The sequence below is a fragment of the Choloepus didactylus genome, chromosome 4 (assembly GCF_015220235.1).
Source record: "Choloepus didactylus isolate mChoDid1 chromosome 4, mChoDid1.pri, whole genome shotgun sequence".
NCBI classification, from domain to species: Eukaryota; Metazoa; Chordata; class Mammalia; order Pilosa; family Megalonychidae; genus Choloepus; species Choloepus didactylus.
The window spans coordinates 157,670,930-157,691,352 of NC_051310.1; the positions used below are offsets into that span (position 1 = coordinate 157,670,930).

General features: G+C 40.5%; 1 protein-coding gene across 2 annotated transcripts; it reads left to right on the forward strand.

Annotated features, from left to right (window-relative positions):
* The first annotated feature begins 255 nt into the window (after window positions 1-255).
* NGDN (neuroguidin) lies at window positions 256-20,114 on the forward strand. 2 transcript variants are annotated; one of them, XM_037834574.1, is made up of 11 exons: window positions 256-285; window positions 605-664; window positions 1,267-1,338; window positions 4,259-4,396; window positions 4,639-4,723; window positions 4,807-4,859; window positions 5,065-5,188; window positions 5,284-5,452; window positions 6,223-6,379; window positions 6,521-6,578; window positions 19,865-20,114. In XM_037834574.1, the coding sequence occupies exons 1-11, from the start codon at window positions 274-276 to the stop codon at window positions 19,924-19,926; spliced, it is 990 nt and encodes a 329-aa protein (XP_037690502.1). In that variant the 5' UTR covers window positions 256-273; the 3' UTR covers window positions 19,927-20,114. The 2 variants fall into 2 exon arrangements, with proteins under 2 accessions (XP_037690502.1, XP_037690503.1); XM_037834575.1 differs by lacking the exon at window positions 19,865-20,114 and adding an exon at window positions 7,011-7,186.
* Window positions 20,115-20,423: the final 309 nt, after the last annotated feature.

Genomic DNA, 20,423 nt, shown 5'->3' on the forward strand with positions numbered 1-20,423 from the left:
TATTGGTTTGTCTTCTATCGTTCTACTCAATCTACAAATTACGTGCTTCTTTCCAAGAGCATCTTTACGTCATTATATCGCCTCCTGCGTAGGACGTGTTTAGTCAGATCCTTTATTCCATTGGCTGGGTTCGGCCCCTCCTCTCGTCCATCCTGTACGGGACGGAAGTGAAAAAGCCCCTGTTCCTATTGGCTTAGATTTGCAGGCTGTAATCTATCAGGAAATTGTCAGCCTTCAGGAAGTGCGGCCCCGGAAGGGGCGGGCTTTGCGAAGATGGCGGCGTCGGTGAGTGTTGTGTGGTTTCTTTCTTAAAGTCGTTATTGTGGACCTTTCTTTTCCCCCTCAGTGACTCAGACTATCTCAGAGCATCTCAGAGTGATGGAAGAGTGGTGATGTAACTTTAGGGAGCATAGTCAGGCAAAATCAGCAGTAGGAACCTTTGGTAACTTGAGGACTGGCCGGCAGTAAGGAGAGGCTGGTGTGCACCAGAGGTGCAAGACTCGAAGTGGGATGCCTGAAGGGAGCTTCCTGCCCCAGGTGCCCCGTCTTCTCATAATCCTGAGGGAAGAATAGTTTTTCTTTACTTCCTCTCTCCCTTCTCTAGGAGGTGCTGGAATCAGACTTGCTAAGCGCCGTGACGCTTTTGAAAAACCTCCAGGAGCAGGTGAGTTGGCAATTTGGGGGCAGATACTTGAATACTACCAAGAATAAAATGACTTAGTGAAAATCTTTTCTGGCCAGAGTTCAAAGTAATTAATTTCTGTATCCAGAGGAATACAGAAAACTTCAAAAGGACCCTCAGAAATCATGAGTCAGTTTCCCTTATTTTTATACCCAAGTAAATGAATGCTGGGAAAGGTGACACGATTTGCCCTTTAGGTGCCTAGCTAATATATATTTATATATTCTTCATGCCTTGTAAGGTCAACCAGTACAGATAACATTACAGTTCCCCCCCATTACCACTTTTGCAGTCCGCATTCCCTCCCCATTTCCTATCCCATTTCTCCTTCCCTCGTTTGGTAAAGATAGTCTCTACTTTAGCTTTAAAAATTTTCCCTGTAAGATGGAAAATTTTTTCCTGCACTTTGAAGATGGCAAACCATTTCTCCTGTAGTATTTCAGAACTGAGAAAAAGATACTACTACACTTTAGGAAGTGTTTCAGATATTTGTTAGGGGACATCATTTAGTTTCTGCCCTTCACAGCTCATCACAGAGATGACTTGATATTTTCTAGTCGGCTGTTTTATTTGGGTAATTTCAGGTGATGGCTGTAACTGCACAAGTGCAAGCTCTAACAAAAAAAGTTCAAGCTGGAGCCTATCCTACAGAGAAGGTAAGGATACTTGAAGAGTAAGCATCCCCTAATTTAGTGTTTTCAGTAGTTCGTTCATTGTAGATTTAGTGAGTATCTTATATGTCCTAAATGCGGAAAGTTTAAAGATGAGTAGGATTCAGTTCCTGCAATCTTATTCCAGACTCATTTCCTTGAGTCTAGTGGGGAAGACATTGATATAAGCAATAGCAGTCATGTTACAGAGTGATAACGAGTACTGTGTGTGCGAGGGGAGAGACTGATTAACTGCCGGGGGAGCAGAGAGAGTCAGGGAAGGTTTCTCAAAGGAGATAACAAGATTTTGAAGAATAAACAGGAATCAGAAGGACAGAAAGGAAGAACATGTGCAAAGGTACAAAGCCCTGAAAACATGGTGATATTCTGGGAACGGTAAGAAAGTCAGTGTCATTGAGTGTACACTTTGCATGTATGTGGAAGAAGGGGTAGGAAATAAGTCCGGAAAAGAGCCTTATAACTGAAGTTACTACCATATTTTATCTAATCTAAGATGCTACTAATTGGGCATGTACCACTTATTTTATGTACTAAGAAAAAAATGCCGCTCGTTAGTCTGTGACATAATGTGAAAATGCTATTCATTGAAAGATACATCCTGATTTCAGGGATGTTGAAATATGAAAATGATGTGCATTTTAGAATTGGTAATATGGTAGTTTTCAAATTAGGATCCTGTAGAACCTCAGGGATCGTTAAGGATGAGGCAGTGTGGAAGGAGGGCTGTGGACCCCTCATACCTGCTTGAACTGGAGAAACTGGTGTTACCTACTTTATATATATTGAGAGCTTTTGTCCTAGGATATTATTTGAACAAAATATGACAATCATTATAGCAGATTGATAAGAATCTTTGAAAGATTTTTAAGCAGGGGTGTTACAGCAGACTTGTGCTTTAGAAAAATAACAGCATCTTTAATGTACTCTTTTCTTGCTTTTTTTTCCTTGTCCTTTGTTTTGTTCTTTTCCTACTATTTTAATTTTTTCTGATTTTTTTTTTTTTTTTAAATCTTTGCTTTATTTTCCTTGTTTTTCTCTCATGTTGAAATCCAATTTGACCTTCTCATGCCCCAGCTTGTTAGGAGAGCCTACTTCTCAAATTCTTAACTGTCTTTGTCCTGGGTACCATGCTGTGATCCATTTCAGTGCCTTTTTGAGATGCAGTGAATCACTATGTATTTGTTTATTCAATGAACAGATATTTACTGACTACAAAGTGCTTTCACATTATCTTATTTGAGCCTTATAATAACTCTTTGAGGGAGGAAGGAAATAATGTACATAATTTACAGATGAGACCAAGGTAACAAAGTTAAGTAACTAACTCAATATTTGACTACTAGCTGCCTAATTCAAAACTTAAACCCAAGTTGTCTGATGTTAAATCCTTTGCTCATTCACCTCTACCACACTAGTGCTGATTTCAAGAGCTTAGAGTTTTGGTTTAAAGATACCCAGGGAGTTGGAATTGGAGTCAGACTGAATTTGAATCCCAGTTCTGTTGACACTGTGATCTTGAACAAGGAATGTAAGCTGTCTGAAATAGGTCTTCTCAGGCCTGTGGAATTTGTCAGTTTCATTTTAGGCAATCAGAGAGGACTCGTTTGTTTTTTATTTTTTCTATGATGGTCTATTTTATTTTTATCTTTTAATACAATTTTTTTATTAGCGTAGTTGTATGTTTACAGAGAAATCATGCAGAAAATAGAGTTCTCATATACCTCCCATATTAATACCTTGCATTAGTGTGGTACCTGTATTACAATTGATGAAAGAAGATTATTGTAATTGTATTATTAACTATAATCCATAGTTTACATTAGGATTCACTGTTTTTTTTTTTTAATTTTTATTCTAGTAACGTATATACAACCCAAATTTTCCCCTTTTAACCATATTCAAATATATAATTCAGTGTTAACTATGTTCACAATGTTGTGCTACCATCACTACCATCCATCTTGTGTTTTATTTAATACTATAAGTTAGTGCCCACGCATGTTTTCTTTAATTTAAAAACTACTTGTATAACATTTTCTTGATATTTCTGCCTGTAAATATAATACTTTTCTAATTTTAGAAAGTTTGGAAGATACGTAAAAGCACAAAGAAAAAAATTAAAAATCACCTATAATCACCACTTTGAGATAACCACTGGGTACATTTTTTTAAATATATTTTTATTATAAAAGTAATACATGCTTGAGGTAAAAATGTTTTTTCACAGCACAAGCATTCCATTTTTTCCTTTTCCTCATCTTGCTCCCCAGAAATAGTAGTTGTTAATTGTGTGTCATCTCCAGATATTTTATGCATATAAAAATTTGTGCATCATGCTTTTCCCCCCATAATTGGAACCATATTATACACCCTTTGTTCACCTTGCAGTGATGTGGACTTAATTCCGTGTCAGTACATTTAGATCATTGTTTTTAACTGTATCATATAATTCTGCTGTATGGAGAAAAAAACTGTAGTTGTTTTGATTAATTTAATTTTAAATATTGGCAATATCTGGAAACATTTTTGGTTGTCACAACTAGAATGGGAGGCATCAGATGCTGCTGAACATCCTGCGTACTTAGCTAAGACAGTCCCACAACAAAGAATCATCTGGTTCCAAATGTCAGTAGCTCCAAGGTTGAGAAACCCTGCTAATTGTATTTTTGGGGAATAGTTTGTTGATTTTCTTGTCCTTATCATCTTCCAGGAACTTTAAGCTTTGCTTCTCTTGTGTTAGCGTAATTTTCCATGTTGGCAATCTTTAGGTACTGCTACTTCCGTGATACTCCAGATACTTTATATGAACTGATTGGGAGAAGTTTGAATTTGAAGAAACATTTTCCTGTTTGCACTGGGCTCTCCTGTTCTCTAGCTAAAACTCTTACTCTTTTGTTTAATTCAGGGTCTCAGTTTCTTAGAAGTGAAAGATCAGCTGCTGCTCATGTATCTTATGGACTTAAGCCACCTCATCCTGGACAAAGCCTCAGGAAGGTCTCTTCAGGGCCATGCTGCAGTTTTGAGACTGGTGGAAATTCGCACGGTATGATGCATTTGGCATCTTGGAGTTCTGGATTTTAAACTCCAGGACTGTCATACAGTATCTGTCATTTAAGGGGGTGTACTCATGTTTAAGTAAGGAGACCAAATGAAAAAAATTATTTCATGCCATTTGCTCTCCTTTGCTCGTATTTTAGGTGTTTTATCTGGCAGCCTAATATAGGGACCATGGTGTAGGCTTATTTTGGGAAGGGAATGTAATCCTATTTAACTACCACATTGTAGGTTTTGGAAAAGCTTCGTCCTTTGGACCAAAAACTGAAGTATCAAATTGACAAACTGGTCAAGACTGCAGTGACAGGCAGCCTCAGTAAGTAGGGGAAGCTGCAAGGTATAGTGGGGACCATCATAGAGTTCCAAATTTTGTAAAATCTCCTGGATTTTTAATTTCAGGTGAGAATGATCCACTTCGTTTTAAGCCTCATCCCAGCAATATGATGAGCAAGGTAGGGGGTTGCATTATCCTCCTGATTTCCCTGAAGAATCTAAACTGAGATAGCCTCATGGTGACCCTAGGTCTCCCGGGATTCTGTTATTTCTGTTAAGTCCCAGCTTGGGCCTTAGAATGGTTGGGTGTGAGATTCCCTTTCCTCCCTTTTATTTATACCCACAGTTAACACTTCCTAAGTCTGTGGATGTTTTTTTTTGTAGTTGAGCTCTGAGGATGAGGAGGAAGATGAAGTGGAAGAAGGCCAGTCTGAAGCTTCAGGGAAAAAATCTGTAAAAGGAACATCTAAGAAATATGTCCCACCACGCTTGGTTCCAGTACATTATGGTATGAACTTGGGCTGCTGCTGCCTCCGCTTGGATTGAGTTTTTCTTCTTTTTTTCTCTGTTCTGGGATAACCCCTGTTGATTTTTATCACATAGATGAAACAGAAGCTGAGCGGGAAAAGCAGCGTCTGGAACGAGCCAAGAAACGGGCATTGAGTAGCTCTGTCATTCGTGAGCTTAAAGAGCAGTATTCAGATGCTCCAGAGGAAATTCATGATGCTCGACATCCTCATGTTACTCGCCAGAGTCAGGAGGACCAACACAGGTCTGGGTCCTTAAAATTAGAAATTATTTTTACACTGTGGAGACCCTTCCTCATGCTTTGGATGAATATAATAAGTCTAGTTCCAAAAGAATCATGGTTATATAGAAAGTGGAGTGAAAAGCTTGGATAATAGTTTTTAAGAATTTGGGGTTTAAAGTACAGTGTACGAACAAAAAAATGTCTGTTGTTTCTGTTTTTTTTCCCATTAACTCTTTAGGCTGTGGTGCCACATTCTGAAGCAAATGCTATATGAAGAGGAATATGTGCAATTCTGTTGTAGGAACTTAAAATTCTGTGCTTCACTATCACAGCTTTCACTTTTGTGCAGAAGGAAATAAAGACATGTTTTATAATGGCATTGAGAGGGCTCTATAAGTTCAGGGAAGAAGAATAGAAAAGCAGTTGTAACTTGAATACAGACTTATCAACTTTACTCAGATGGCAGTCTCTGCAGGTGGTAAATTTGAGTGAAAGGGCCCATTTAGGGGTTCCTGAGTTTATAGAGCTGGAGTATAAGAATTTCTTGATATATTATTTTAAAAATTCCTACAAATGGGCTACAGGTTCATCTCCAGGGAGGAGGGAAGTCCTAGCACATAGAACATTTCAGTGAGAAAACATAGTACTGAGCATTGAGAATTTCCTTACACTAAGGACATTTTATGAGATTTCTTGAGAATTATCTAAATAAGTAAATAAATAATCTTGGCTGCAGTTTACCATTTCCATAATCTGGGCCTGCTGGAAACAATGTCATCTTTCTCTGACAGGATTAACTATGAAGAGAGCATGATGGTGCGTTTAAGTGTCAGTAAGCGAGAAAAAGGGCTGCAAAAACGAGCAAATGTCATGAGCTCACAACTTCACTCCCTCACACACTTCAGTGATATCAGTGCTTTGACAGGAGGAACCCCCCATCTTGATGAGGTGAGGTTGAGAGATAATGATGAGAGGGGATACTTACGCTTTCAGCCAAATGTATGTGGGGCTTCTTACCATGAGGAACTTGGGAGAGGTGCTAATTATTAGAAGCACACTACCATTCTATCACGTCTCCATTGTCTCCAGGATCAGAATTCTGTTAAGAAGAGGAAGAAGATGCCTAAGAAAGGTCGGAAGAAGAAAGGTCAGTGAAAAGCTAGGGCTTAGTGATCAAGTACAAGGTGGAGAGTATGAATGGGGATGTCAACTCTCTGGATTTGTCATCCTGGGTCTCACCAGTCTACTGGGTGCTAATCTCTTGGTGGGCTTTCCCTACCCCCCTCTCCCAATCTGGAAGTCACCATTATTCACAAAAGGGATTTCTAGATTCCACTTCTAAGGTCCCACAGCTCCTGTTGAGACTTCCTTGAATAGAACTATAAAATTGTCACATGTAGAAACGATTTTCCCATTTCAGTTTGATTCCTACTTCTAGCGTTTGTTCTAGAAGGATAAAGAGACTGCTTCCCAGGGTATCTGCCCCTGTTGATCCCTTCTCTCTAGATAGGCTTTTTTTTCTGTCCTTTCAGCTTTTCCAACTGTCCTTTGCCTCATTCTTGCTTTCCCTTCATTTCAGGTTTTCGGAGGCGGCGGTGAATATGGGTGTACCTATTTATATATACATATATGTATATTTTTTGCATCCTGGGATGTGTCTCATTTCATTGTATGTAGGTTTTTGTTCTTGGAATTCATTAATTGTGTGCCCTGGACATGTGAAAAGATCTTAATAAAATTAATTTTACTTAAAAATTAAAGCCCCTTTTGCACATATATTGTCTGAATGGAATTACTGAATGTGGGGCATTTTTGGTGAATGGGTGGTGAGTGAAAGTTTGCCTTTATGTATTTTTCTTTGAAAATATGTTTTTCAAATATTTTCCCAGAAACTAGAAATTTTTTTTGGAAATTATTTTACAGATGTATTGAGATTAAAATTAGAGTAGTATAATTAGTTCTTCGAACGCTTCTTGCCCCAGTTTCCTGTATGATTTGTTATTGTATTGATATCTTAAATATATAAATTTTAAGTTTTATTACTATAACTTGCTGGCCACCAGGTGGCATTAGTGTTTCAGGAAACTTCCTTTGGTATTTGACTATAATCAGAAACAAGCCAGAACCTTTCCTTTTCAGCAAGAGTTATTCTTGGTTTCACTTCTCTGAATATTTTTTTTTCTTTCTAAAATAATATGTGAATAGGGCTGATCTTTAATCAGAGTTAGATAATTTGTCTGAAGAGAACAGTAGCGTGATTGAGAAGGCTGGGTGTGAAGAATTAATCTAGTCTTGTGTTTTTCAGCTTATTTGACCCTCCTTAACTAAGACCTCAGTTTATCAGTGTCAGTAAAGGCCAGCTTTTTTACAGTGAGCTTGCAAAAGAATGCCAGCAAGCAGGCAGATGGAGGAGTCCTAGCTTGAAGATCAAAAGATTGAAAATTCCACAGAGGTATCACCCAAATGCAAGCCAGGGGACTGGTGGAAGTCACATATCTGAGGTCTTGTGTTCCATTCAGATAATGACCTCTATTGGAGAGAAAATCCCTCCATGCCCAGTTTTAAAAGAACCAAGAATACATTTTCCATATTTGGTATCATTTTTCTTATCAAGCCTTCAATACTAAGAAAGCAAAAAGATGGATAGAAGGAGATAGAAGTTGAGGACTGTAGAATTAATTCATTGAAGTTTTTTTAAAGGGCTTTGGATTTCATGAACAGCTAATTTTAGTGTCTGGCCCTCCTGGGCAGTGTCGTAGAGAGGAATGTAATTTGGGTCATTACATCATTAAAGCCTTGCTGATATTGAATCCTATGAATTTGGATTAATACTAGTCTGTCTGATTGGGGAAGGGGCCTGAGGTGGGGAGGATCTGTTTTCATTCTTCTGTAGCCTGGTAGAAAGAAGTTGGGAGACTGAATTGGAGCTAGCACTGTCTTCATCTAACTATGATCTTGGGCAAATCACTTAACATCTCTGGCCTTTAATTTTCCTCAGCTTTAAAATGAATGTATTAGACAAATCAAAGAGCCTAGAGCTGTTTCTCATGGATCACACCAAAATGGGTTTAGTTCTGGGACCTAGTCCCTGGCAGATCTGAGGAAACCTGACATGCATTACAGTTGCATTCTAGAATTAACAGAAGAGCATGACATTGTGCAAGTGGCCCTCAAACTTTTCTTTCCTTGAGTCAGTCTAGACAAAGAGCTACAAGAACAGATTTAGAGATTCTTTTTCCTTTCTAGCTGAACTAACTGGAAAAATGTTCAGCTCAAAAATGCTTTAGTTAGGACCATTGCATTTGCTTCTTGGTTATTAGAAATCAGAACTGCCAAGGGAAGGGATACAGTGCTCTTTTTTTAAAGAGCTTACTTTGTGACACATATGGAGCTAAGTGCTATACACATGGTCCTTACAAAATATATACCATCTCCATTTTACTAGTGAGGACACAGAACTGAGACACTTAGGTTAAGCAGTTTGCTCCAGGTCACATGGTTAATAAGTGAAGAAGAGAGGATGGAGGACAAGTGTCCTGGGGTTTGTGAAAGTCTTTAGATTTTTTTCCCCCTTTTAAAAATATTTGTAGATAGTTTATAATTTCTGACTCCCCAGTCTTCCCTGTCCCATTTCTATTAGAGGCCTTGCCTTCAAAGAAACCTCAAGTTCCAGACACTGTTCTAATGTTTTAATGGTATAGCAGTGAACAGAACAGACCAAAATTTCTGCCTTTGTAGGGCTTATGTTAATCGAGTCTAGTCTTCAATACCGTGACATCTTATTTTCCCTGGCCTCCTGGATAGCAGGCATTATTTGAAAGAGATTTCCAACAAAACGTAGTTGAATTATTTCTGAGGATATTTATACCAAAGTTACTGATTTTTAGCCAGAGAACCTTTTGGCAGAATTTTACTTGGATTCCCTATTATGTAAAAAAGGCATAATTGGAGTTGCTTTGACTGAAGTGGGGATGAGCTCCAAGGAATCTTTAGAATTCCATGGAACATAGTTTGAAAACCACTGTTTCCACAGTAGAGTAAGGGAAATAAGAATTAGAATTTCAGGGTTTCTTTGTGGTTGTTGGGTTCTATTTGCTGCTTTCCCTTATTCCTACTTATAGATTCAGTTTTCTCATCGTTCAGACCACATGAATGACAAATTTCCTCAGTGGAGTGCTGAAAACAGACTATTTCAAGTGTTCACTGTCCTGTCTTTAGTGTACATGAGCACCTGTTCAGTTTTATCACCTGATGGTGAGCAAATCCTGGTTTTATTTTAGGCAAGTAATTTAGCATCTCTTCTTTAGGTTTTGCATCATAGCGGATGAGAAAGAGAGTTTGATCAAGACCTTGTTTTGTTCTGAATGCTTGGGAAATGTCTGACAGGAGTTCACAACAGTCTTCATGGATATCTCATTAGAAAAGTACTTTTTGTTTATGAGGATGACCTGGTTATACCAGAATTCAGCACCACGGAGAGTTCAGTTTCCCATCTCATTCCTTGCCTGGGGTTGGTGGAAGTTCCGTGGTTAAACCAGTCCTTGGAACTGCATGTTGTGGTTCTGCTCTTTTACACAGCCCAGTTTATCTGTCCCAATCTCCAGTTCTGATTGCTATGGATTGAATGAGAGTCAGCAGCACTCTTGCGAGTCCCCACCCACCCTGGGATCAATGAGTTCTGTAAACTACAGATTCGTATTTAGACTTATCCAGGGTTTGATAAGGGAGGCTGAGTGAAAAACTGCCTTCTGCTCCATTGGTAACATCATTCATATTGCAATGCACAAGGTTTTTACTCTTGGGAGAAACTCGTTGTCTCCTTCCTTTTTTGCTTGCAGGCCCCTTGAGGGGACTTAAAAGTTGCTTTTTCATTCCTTGGGTTCAGTTTCTTTTTCTGCCTCTTCATGGAGAAAGGCATCATTGCTCTGGCTTTCTGCCCAGTCTTGCTTTTGTATTTCTTTGATCTCATTGTTCAGAGGGTCTCAGGGAAGCCCCAAGAGCCATGCCTTTGCTTATTTAAGCTATTGATGCTCTTAAAATAACAGCGCGTTACTGTGTAAGAAGTGTATTAAAGGTCTATCCTGAACAAATTTGGGTCAATAGGTGGCAGTAGTTACCTAGTCCCAGCACCCTGGCACCCCCCCTCAACACAAGCACATTTGATGACCATTATGTTAAGGGTAGTGAGAAAAAGGAGGTTACATTGAAATAAAAATGGGGAGAAAAGCAATTCCTTTTGGTAGAATCCAGGACATGCCAAAATGTGCTGGGAGTGTTGTATGGAGGGAGATTGTTGTCATCTAGTGAAATGCACTGGTAGAAAAAGTGGGGGCTCAGCATTGGGGGAGCATGAAGGGATAGATCTAAGATGTGGGTACTAGGGCTTCTGTGAGCTGGAGAAAGGCTGTGTTAAATGAGTGCCAGAGCTGAAAGGATGAAACCTAGGGTTGTGGAGAGGAAAGAGAGAGGGAGGTGGGGAGGGAGGGGCAGGGCTGTGCAAGGGGACCATGGAAGGGTGGGCTATGCAGGGGAGGACTGCAGTTAGAGGGGGAGGGGGAGGCTGCTGTAATACCAGGCCTGTCTAATGGGGGAGGGGATGGGGAGGTATTGGTCTGTGCTGCAGCTGCATTGGCTCCCCTCCCCCCACATCCCAAGGAGCCGGAGCAGTGCTGGCAAATCTGTCTTCATGTATTTATTATTATTAAAAATGTGACGGATCCTTCCTCCCTGGAAGCACAACAAATACCACTGATCACATTTCTCTTTCCCCTCCTTCTGCAGAGCTTTTGCATTCTCTCTTTCATTCTCTACCCTACTCCACCCCACCTCTTGGTCTGTTTGGTGGGGGGACCCTTCCCTTCCTTCCTGTGGCTCCCTGGGGGTTTCTAATGATGGTTGGCAGTTTTGAGGCAATGCTGGGAGGAAGCCGATGAGTGAGGGGCATCCACTGCCCCAGGGAGGGAGCTATATTCTCTGACATCCAGTGGGGAAAGGAAATCACTTGGAAATGAAGATAAAATTCTTTTTCCAGCTAAGGAGAGGAGAGGCAGGCTCTCACATCCTTTTCAGTACCTGGCTTTCCTCCCCTTTCATACTTTCTCTTTTCTGCTGTCTGAATTCTAAGGAGAAACCCCCTTGGAATGGAAAAAGCCAGGAATTCTCCATCCTCCCTCCCTTACCTCATTAAGTTCCCTTCTTCCCAGGAGAGCTATATAGAATTTATTCTTCTAGCCTGCATATTGTGTTACTGAGAGGTTTGAAGGGCAGAAGCCATGGCTTCTCCCTCTCCACCTGTACCCCAGACTCCTGTGCCCAGGCGAGGGGCCTTTTGTTGCCGTCTGTAACCCTTCCCCATACCCATAGGTGGTGCTGTGTTTGCTCCACATGCAAGGCCCTCCTCCCCGGCACCATTCCCCCCACCCCTGGCAACCTCCCCCTTTCCCAGCCTTCCACTGCCTGATTGTTATTCCACCAACGTCTTCTCTACTGTTCCCTTCCTCAAATTAATTTTGTGGCGCTCTTTTTTCCCCCCCACAGTGCCATCTTCTTCCCCTCCCCCCTGCTCCGGCTCTCTTGCTTTCTCTGTCTCTATTTCTCTCTCCCTCTCTCTCTCTCCCTCCGTCCCTCTCTCTCTCTCTCTGTGTGTGTCTCTCTCTCCAGGATCTTCATGTCCCCTATCTAAAGTCTATACTCTTCCTTACCCCCTTCTACCCTCTTTTTCTTTCTTTTCTACTGTTGGCATCTCACCAGATGACTCTCCTAATGAAAGGGGACTGCAGATGAGAGTGGGTTAGAGGGGAACAGAGTCAGGAACTAAAAAGGGTCAATGTGAAGACTAGGTCAAGAGAAGGTTAGGGCTTTATAAGAGAAATGAGTGGAGACCTGAGAAGAAAGGTGTCCCTTGATTTCCTGGGTTTAGATAGTGAGAGTCATCCTAGCAAGAATTTGGATAATAAGGGCTTCCTCTAAACTTTTTGTTTAGATTGCTGAGGATAGTTGTACTTTTGATATCCTGTATTTTGAAGACTGGAGGAAAACTATGCTCTAAAACCTGTTTGTGGTCCCTTGGGAGATGTCCTGTCATTGATTTTGAGTCCTCAGAAGGTCCTTGCCAGGGCAGCCGTGACGCCTGCTTGGTGGGCACCTGGATGTCTTGATTGCTGAACACAGTGCTGGCTGCAGGATCTCAGCTCACTCTTCTGGCCTGCTTCCTCCTTCTGTCCTTCCATGTCTCTCCTTTATCTCAGCTGAATGTACATGGTTGCCCCCCTCAGCTCACAACTCCCTATATTGTTTAATCTTTCTAGACTCATCAAGCCATTACTACCAGCTCTTGCCTCATCTTTCCTTTTTCCTTAATCTGGCTTCTCATTATGTTACTGCTGCCCCAGACCCTTCAGCTAAAACTCATCAATGTTGCTGATTGTAAAATTATCCAATTTCTAGGATGGCTAATTTTCTTCTGTTGAAGTACTCTTTGTGAATTAATAGCATCCTGGTAACTCTCTGGATAGTATTGCTGGGTCTTTGCTTTGTGTATGCCCTGGGAATTGTCCACAATGTAGACAATGTGGTTTCTTTCCTTCCTTCCCTGGTTGTATGTTAGAGAGGAAGATGAGGGGAGATCTTCCTTAGCTTGAGTGCCAGACCCAGAATGGCTAGCTGGCTTCCATTTCCTCAGCATGTGTGAATTAAGGCTGACTCCTGGACTCTGGAGAGAGGCAGAGTTTGCCTGCCAAGCAGAGCCCTGGAAAGAGCCACAGTGAAAAATGGGAGCAGGACACCATATCCTTCTTTTTATTATCTGAGTGCTGGAGGTGCCTATGGAAACCTGTCTCTTTTACTATTTCTCTGAGACCTTGCTTGTCCAATTCATGGGGCATGGTTTCATATGCCATAGATGATGGTCCCTATTAAGGTCCCCGTCTTAAAAGCAATGCTCAGTAAACATTTATTGCAGTGAATATAAAGACTTCAGTTCTGGAATTTTCTAGAAGACTAAATGAAGTTCATTTCTTTGCTATGTGCTTAAGGTACTGCAACTAAAATTGGTTGATTTTAATTTTCTTCCACTCATAGGCTCTGTAGGGGGAAGTGATTTGTCCAAGACTGTACAAATAAAACATCAGCATAGCTGGCATTAGAACCTATATCCCCTGACATCTAAGTCTGAGTTTTCATTTACCCACCCTTGGAAACCAATGTTTCCATTTCATCCCGAGAGTCACTGACAACCTCAGAACCAGCAGCATGATCAGGTTTTGTGTCTTACCCAGTTGTGGTTGACCTGCTGTGGGAACACAGGAATAGCTGGGAGAGCTAGGGTTTGCAGGCCATATGAGGTACCTGGCTTACTGGGAAGGGCCAGCATTCCCCTCAGGCATTACATAGTCCAGCCTATTGTAGAGGCCTTGATAGTGCCAAGGTAGGGAATTTCCAAAGCCCTGGCTTCTGTTTCCTAGTCCAGATTTAATTTCACCTTACTGCTGAATAATATAGCCTTTTCCCTATGACTTCCTCCCCTTCAAAAATACCACGGAGCTGGATGGCATGTGGTGGTGGATGCTGGAAACTCTGGAGTCATGTTCTCATCTCTCCTTGCGATTCATTTGCAACAAACTCTTCAGTCCCAGGAACACTTAAATAACAAAAGGCTCTGTAGACCACTTCTTTCCCCCTAATAACGCTGATAGCTCAATTTTACAGAATTTCTGTCTAGTATAAAGCTGTCTTTGTGGCTAGATTAATAAATGTTAAAACCTTTATTGTTAATTAAAACCTAGTATAGAAAATATGCTTATGTTAAAACCTTTATTGTTAATTAAAACCTAGTATAGAAAATACGCTTAGAAAGCATTCATACATCTCTACTTTGACTAAGCCTGTAGCATAGTTGCTACTCTGAGAACTGCTTTGTTTCATCTACCAGCCTTGGGTTTAGCCCCTCAGGTGGGCTCTGGAGAAGAGAAAGCACCTGCATTTCTACTTCTTCTTTCCTAATTTTGATTCACTCACTGCTGACTCGCAGTAAGCCCTAGGTGGTAAAGACATCAAATCAGAATTCTTAGCCAAGAAAACCTTGTCTCAGTTACAATGACCCTTCTCTGCCACTGCATTTGGTTCTATGGCAGTTAACACCAGAAAACCTTCATCTGGCTTCAAACCCTCCTTCTCAGTTTCCTTCAGTCAATACTTATGTTACCTGTTACTGACGGAGAACTCCTTGCCCTCCTTTATTCACTCCCAAGGTTTTAAGCCCCCAAATTTCCTATATGCCTCCCACCAAAAGGGTGCTTTCTGAGACATAGCCTTTCCTCTGTCATCTCTCAAATCAGTACCCTAATAGGATTTATTTCCCCTTAGAATATCAGATGACACCCCCAGAGAGCCAACTGGGTGCTACTAAAAATCCCATTCCTCACCCATCTCCCCGCTGGAGCTCCTGGAATCAGGTTCTGCAGCCTGCTGTCATCCTAGCCTCCTTTTCTGTTCATTTGGAAGCTTTTCTCCATTGCCTTTGAAAAATTCCTGATTTGGCAGAAATATCCAGTATATAGGAAGATCCTGTAGGATGGGTTCCCTGTCTCCGGCACCGTAGTTGACCCTCAGAAAAATCTGCCTGGCCCTCTGCCTGCGGTGCTGCCATTCCCCCTCTGCCCGGCCTAGGCTGGGCAGGATCAATACAGGGAGGTCCTCCGCACACACATTCCGTCTCTTGATTCAATTTAGCAAACAAAGCATGGCTCTGCTCCTAACTTCCTCCTCTTCCTTCTCCTCCATTATTTATTTTCTTTTGCCTCCCCCAACTCCTCCCTTCCCTTTTTATGTATACCCTTCCTTCTTTTTCCTTTAAATCTTCCTGTCCATTTGCTCACTGTTGCTAAACCATGTCCTCTTCCGCCCCCATCTTTCACTTTCAATAGTTCTCTTTATCACCTCCTGTTCATGCTGAGGAAACAGCATGGTATGGGAAGAATGGCAGCAGAGTAGGTCCTTGGTTGCCAGAGTAAGCTATCTCTTTTTCTCAGAGAATCAGTAGCTCTGTTTTCCCATCTTGTTCTCACTGGTCCTTAGGAGCCGGGGAAGCCCAAGATGCTGGTTCTCTCTTGAGGTGGACAAACACTCTCTTGGCTTCTTCTGTTGTTGAAGAGCAGAGGAGTCATTCAGTTTGGATGCCTCCTTTTCCTTTTCCTGAGTGTGGGTCTGTCCATATCTCCCTCACTTTCTCTTTCCTCCCTCTGTCTCTCTCCAGCACAAAGCAGCGGCAGAACTGTCTGTCTAGAGGCTCTGCCAGCCTATGCCCCTCACTTCTGCCCCTCCCCCTTTGCTGTGCGTGCTGTTGCGAGGGGGATTGGAGGGCGGTGGCATGGTGCCAGCCAACCCTGAACCATCTGCAGTGCCTTCTGCACTGAAGCAGGGTTCTTTCTCTCCCACCCTCCTCCTCTCCCACTCTTCCTCCCCCATTTTTAATTAGCTGTTGAATTAATTAAATCCCACATGCTAATTAACAGTCCTACAGGGCAGAATGCCAGGTCAGAAAAGTGGGGGGTGGAGGGCTAGTAAAGCAAGGTTTCTGTCCATTTAGGATAGGAAATTGTGGGGGGGGGGGTGGTGAGAGGAGGTGTGGGGAAGGGAAATAAAGGAATTGATGAGGAAAGAACATTCTTAAGAGTAGAGGGAAAACCTGAGAGAGGTATGAAGAGACAGAAGAGACATAATGGAAAGTGGAACCTATTAAAAAGGGAAATAATTAGAATTATTAACATTGGAGAAATGAAAGTGTTTGGAAGCCTCTAAAGGTTAGGAAGTAGAGCTGTGGGTCTCAACATAAGCATGCATGAATAACCTGAGAAATAAAGATTCAGAGTTTGCTAATTTGTTTCCTTGAATGTCTTCTAAAGAAAGAATTTTCGATTTTAATAGGAGTGCTATAGGTTAGAAATGAAAGAGGACTTCCTCCTTGCATGGCAGTGTGATGCTCTGCTGAAGAAGCCCTTTGGTAGATAAATTCTTATCTGTCCAGAATGGTTAAAAGTTTGCCCAAAGCCAAGGGAGATGGTGAACTTTAAAGGTTTTTCCCTAGATAGATGAATAGTAATCCTGATGTGTATTCTTTGTCCTGGAGAGCCACGAAAATCCAGGTTGGGAAAGTTTAGGGTTCAATCTCAGTTCAGTTCCCTTTCCTCATTATGTCCCAGGGTGAACTTTGATTTGTTCTCTATGGTCCTGTCAACCTTTTAATGATGAAGCTTCTCTTCAAATCAGATAATTGTTTCTCTGGGAGGTTTAGGCACTGATTCCTAGCTAGGACTTCAGAAAGATAGCTGGTGGATAGCATGGATTCTATCCTTGGCTGAGGGAGGGAGAGATGAGAATGGCAGAGTTTGTATGGGGCCAGAAGAAGGAGGTTAAGGTGTGGATTGACAAAGGTATGACTGGCATAGAGTATTCTACTAAGGTCAGTACTATGGCCCAACAAGAAAAAGAAGGGGCAGCTTGCTTGTCATTACTTTTCCCCTATGAAAAGTAATCTATACTCAGTCCAGAACTAACCCTCCCCTGCCTGTTCTCCCCCCTTCTCCCTCCCAGAATTGAAATCGGGGTGGATCCAGCAGGTTGGCAGGATATGCCAATGGCAGTTCCCCCAGTGTTTCCCAACTTTTTTTAGTTTGAAATACTCCAAGGGCAAATACTGTGTTATGTACTTCTCTATCACCATTCACTTACTTAGATGGCCTTCCCGCCATTATTCTTGTTGTAGTAATTAACTCACTCTGAAAATCTTGGCATATTAACAATGCAGAGCATGAGGTATCATTAGTTTAAGAAACATTTATTAAGTAACTACTATCTGCCAGACACACTAGGCAGTAGGGGTTAGATTAAAAAAAAAAAAAAAGAGAAAGATTAGAACAACTACATCTGAGGGCTTTATATTTTGGCTCAGGAATATATACAGTGAGTGCTCTGTATATTTGCTCTGTATATTTAACTCTTATAGCACTTGTTCCTGTGCTGCTTTTGTCTTATCTTATATTGTTACTTATTGTTTTTTATATGTGTCTTTATCTGTCCATGGGAGTGGGTAGCTTCTTGAGAGCAGAAACCCATGTCCTTGGAGTGAGGCACAAATAGCACCTAGCCTAAAACCATACACATAGCAGCTATTCAGTAAATCTTGATTAACATACAGTCATATATTAAGGTGTAACAACAGTTGCCTTAGATACTGGGATATTCCTAGTTGTGGCAAATTTTTATCTTCTGAAGGCAGATCATATTTTTGAAAATTGTGAAGAGCAGTAGGTAACAATTTAAATGTGTTTAGTAAGGTAATTAATTAGACAGGATAATGTTACCTAGGTTCCTAAATGGGATTTAAATTTCCTAAAGAGGCAGAGCTGAGGAGAGGAAGCTGAGTATAGAGGAACAGGCACAAGCCTGTATTTATATGTACTGTATTTCCCTTCACTTTTTTATAGACATTTCCCACCATCTTCTCACTCCAAAATTGTGATAAGACATTTATGCATAAGCATGTTCACTTAACATTGGGCCATATTTTCCTATGTTATTAAAAAGTCAGGTTTAAAAAAACACTTAATGAACATGTAATATTCCATTATGGATATACCATGATTTGTAATGCAATTTCTTGTTAGACATTTAGGATATTTCCCGAGTTTTGTATTTGTTTGTTTCTTTTCCCTCCTATGATAGATACCTGTATCTTTTATACATAAATCTTTGCAATTTTCTGAAGTAGAATTTCTGGGGTAAAGGATAAGAACCCCCATTCTGGTCTGTGGATTAATTGCATGAGATTCACACAGGGATGTCTGTTACTGTAAAATTGTTAAAAGGGATTTAGTTTTTGAATAGGTAAAGGGACTACAATGAAATTTCTTCCCATCCATGTCCCCCATTTCCCCTCCTCAGAGGTGTTCTTTGCATATAGAAGTACATGTATAAATAGAGAAGGTTTTTAAAACCAGGTATCATTTGATACTAACCTGCAGAAATTTGAATCTAGTTTGAAGTGGATGGGGTCTTGGAATATCTTCTTTTTTTTTTTCCCTAAAGCTTTTTAGGTAATCCTGGTGTGCAGCCAGATTTGGGAATCACTAGGTTATATGAACTTTTGGGATCCTTTTCAGTTCTAATTTAATGACTGAAATTTACTGAATTGGCAATCTGAAAAATATAATGATTAATGCAAAGACTAGCAATCATAATCAAGTATCATAAGGATTATTTTTGAAATTATTTCAGAGGTCCCACTTTTAATACTGAATATGTTGTTATTATTCTTATTAATACACATAATGGCTACTATTTATTGAGTGGTCATCTGTGCTAGGCTCTATAGAAAGTGCTTTATACATTCTCACTTAAACTCCATAGCCCCCCATGAGCAAGGTAATTCTTAAACCAAGGGTCTAGAAAGATTAAGCAGCTTGCCCATGATCATGTGAACAGTAAGTGGCAGGGCAAGGATTTGAATTCATGTTTCTTACTCCAGGGTAATATTCATTCCACTATCCCTACCACCCCTTGCCATAAAGTTATACTATACCTGGTGTTTGGCAACTTGCTTTTTCACTTAAAGAATACTTTTGAACAACTTTAATTTCATATATAAAGGTAGCCCTTGTATTTTAGAATATTCTTAATTTTATTTGTAGATTTCCATTATACATGCATACATTTCTAAAACAAATTTCAAGCAATACAGTTAAGAGAAGACTTCCTTCATCCTTGCTCCCCAAATTCTTGTAACTACTGTTATTAGATTGGTGTGTATCTTTCTGGACCCTTTTCCATGCATTTATGGATGTACAGAAACATATGGTTTTGTTAGTATTTTGTAGTTATTTTATTTTTACATAAGTGGGAGCACACTATACATAGGATTTTGTAACTTGCTTTTTTTCTCTTAATAATATATCTTGAAAATCTTTCCATGTTTCTGCCTAAAGACCTTCCTCAATTTTTTAACTAGTACAGTGTCTATAGTTTATTTAACTGTTTCCCTAATGATGGAGATTAATATAAACTATGTTGAATTATTTCTCTAATACATGCCTATAAGTGGAATTGCTGGATAGAACTTAAATGTTGATGGAATCTAAAGTTGCCCTTCAAAAAAGGCTAAACCAGCTTAAACTTGAACTAGCAGCAGTGTGTGAGAGTGCCAGTTTCCTTGCCAATGTGGGACAAACTGTGGCTCTTCACCTGAATTTGCTCTATGTTAATTGCTTCTTCTGGATGGTCTCTTGCAGAACAAGCCAAATATTGACAGATCTCTTTTGATTAAGCTCTGGGGTAACTTTTTGCCCATTATTTCTGACCCCTGTCCTGGGCCTATTCTCTTAGATACATCAGCTTTTTTTAGAGGCTGTGTGTCTAAATCTTGTGTTACATCTTTTCTAGGACATCTTCATGCCTGTCTGCATCTCCTTTTTGCCATTGCTTCGATGCCTGGGATGGTTTAGATATAATCCTGCTTAGAGTCAGGAGAGTGACTTCTCTCAATTAACCTACTGACACAGGGAAGAGGCAAGTTGGAGAATTATGTAACACTTTGTTATAACAAATAGCCTGTTTTCTGTTTTAACACTTTCTTTGTTTTGTAACTGTTACTTTACCCTATTTGTGACCTGTTTAGAATGTGTGAGTGAGGTTGCGTTGGAGTGGAAGCAACTAAGAGGTAGAATCTGTGTGTATTTGTGTGCTCGTCAAGAGGCCTGTAGATTATAGGGCTGCATTTCCCAGCACAGTTAAAACAGGCCTGCCCCAATGATAAGGGGCATAGGCAACTTCGAGCCCTGTAGATTTTTGGATCACATACACAAAGAAAAACAAACAAATAATACTAAAAATGAATGCAATGAAGTAAACATTGTTTGCTACTTTAGCAAGCTCGATGCCTTAATAGTTATTACAGAAAAAATAAGGGAGGTAGAAGAATTCAGGAAGCCTTCTAGTCCTG

Coding starts and splice junctions, on each gene's coding strand:
- NGDN (XM_037834574.1), top strand. Junction 4,397..4,638: donor GACTGGTGGAAATTCGCACG/GTATGATGCATT, acceptor ACCACATTGTAG/GTTTTGGAAAAGCTTCGTCC. Junction 6,380..6,520: donor GAACCCCCCATCTTGATGAG/GTGAGGTTGAGA, acceptor CATTGTCTCCAG/GATCAGAATTCTGTTAAGAA.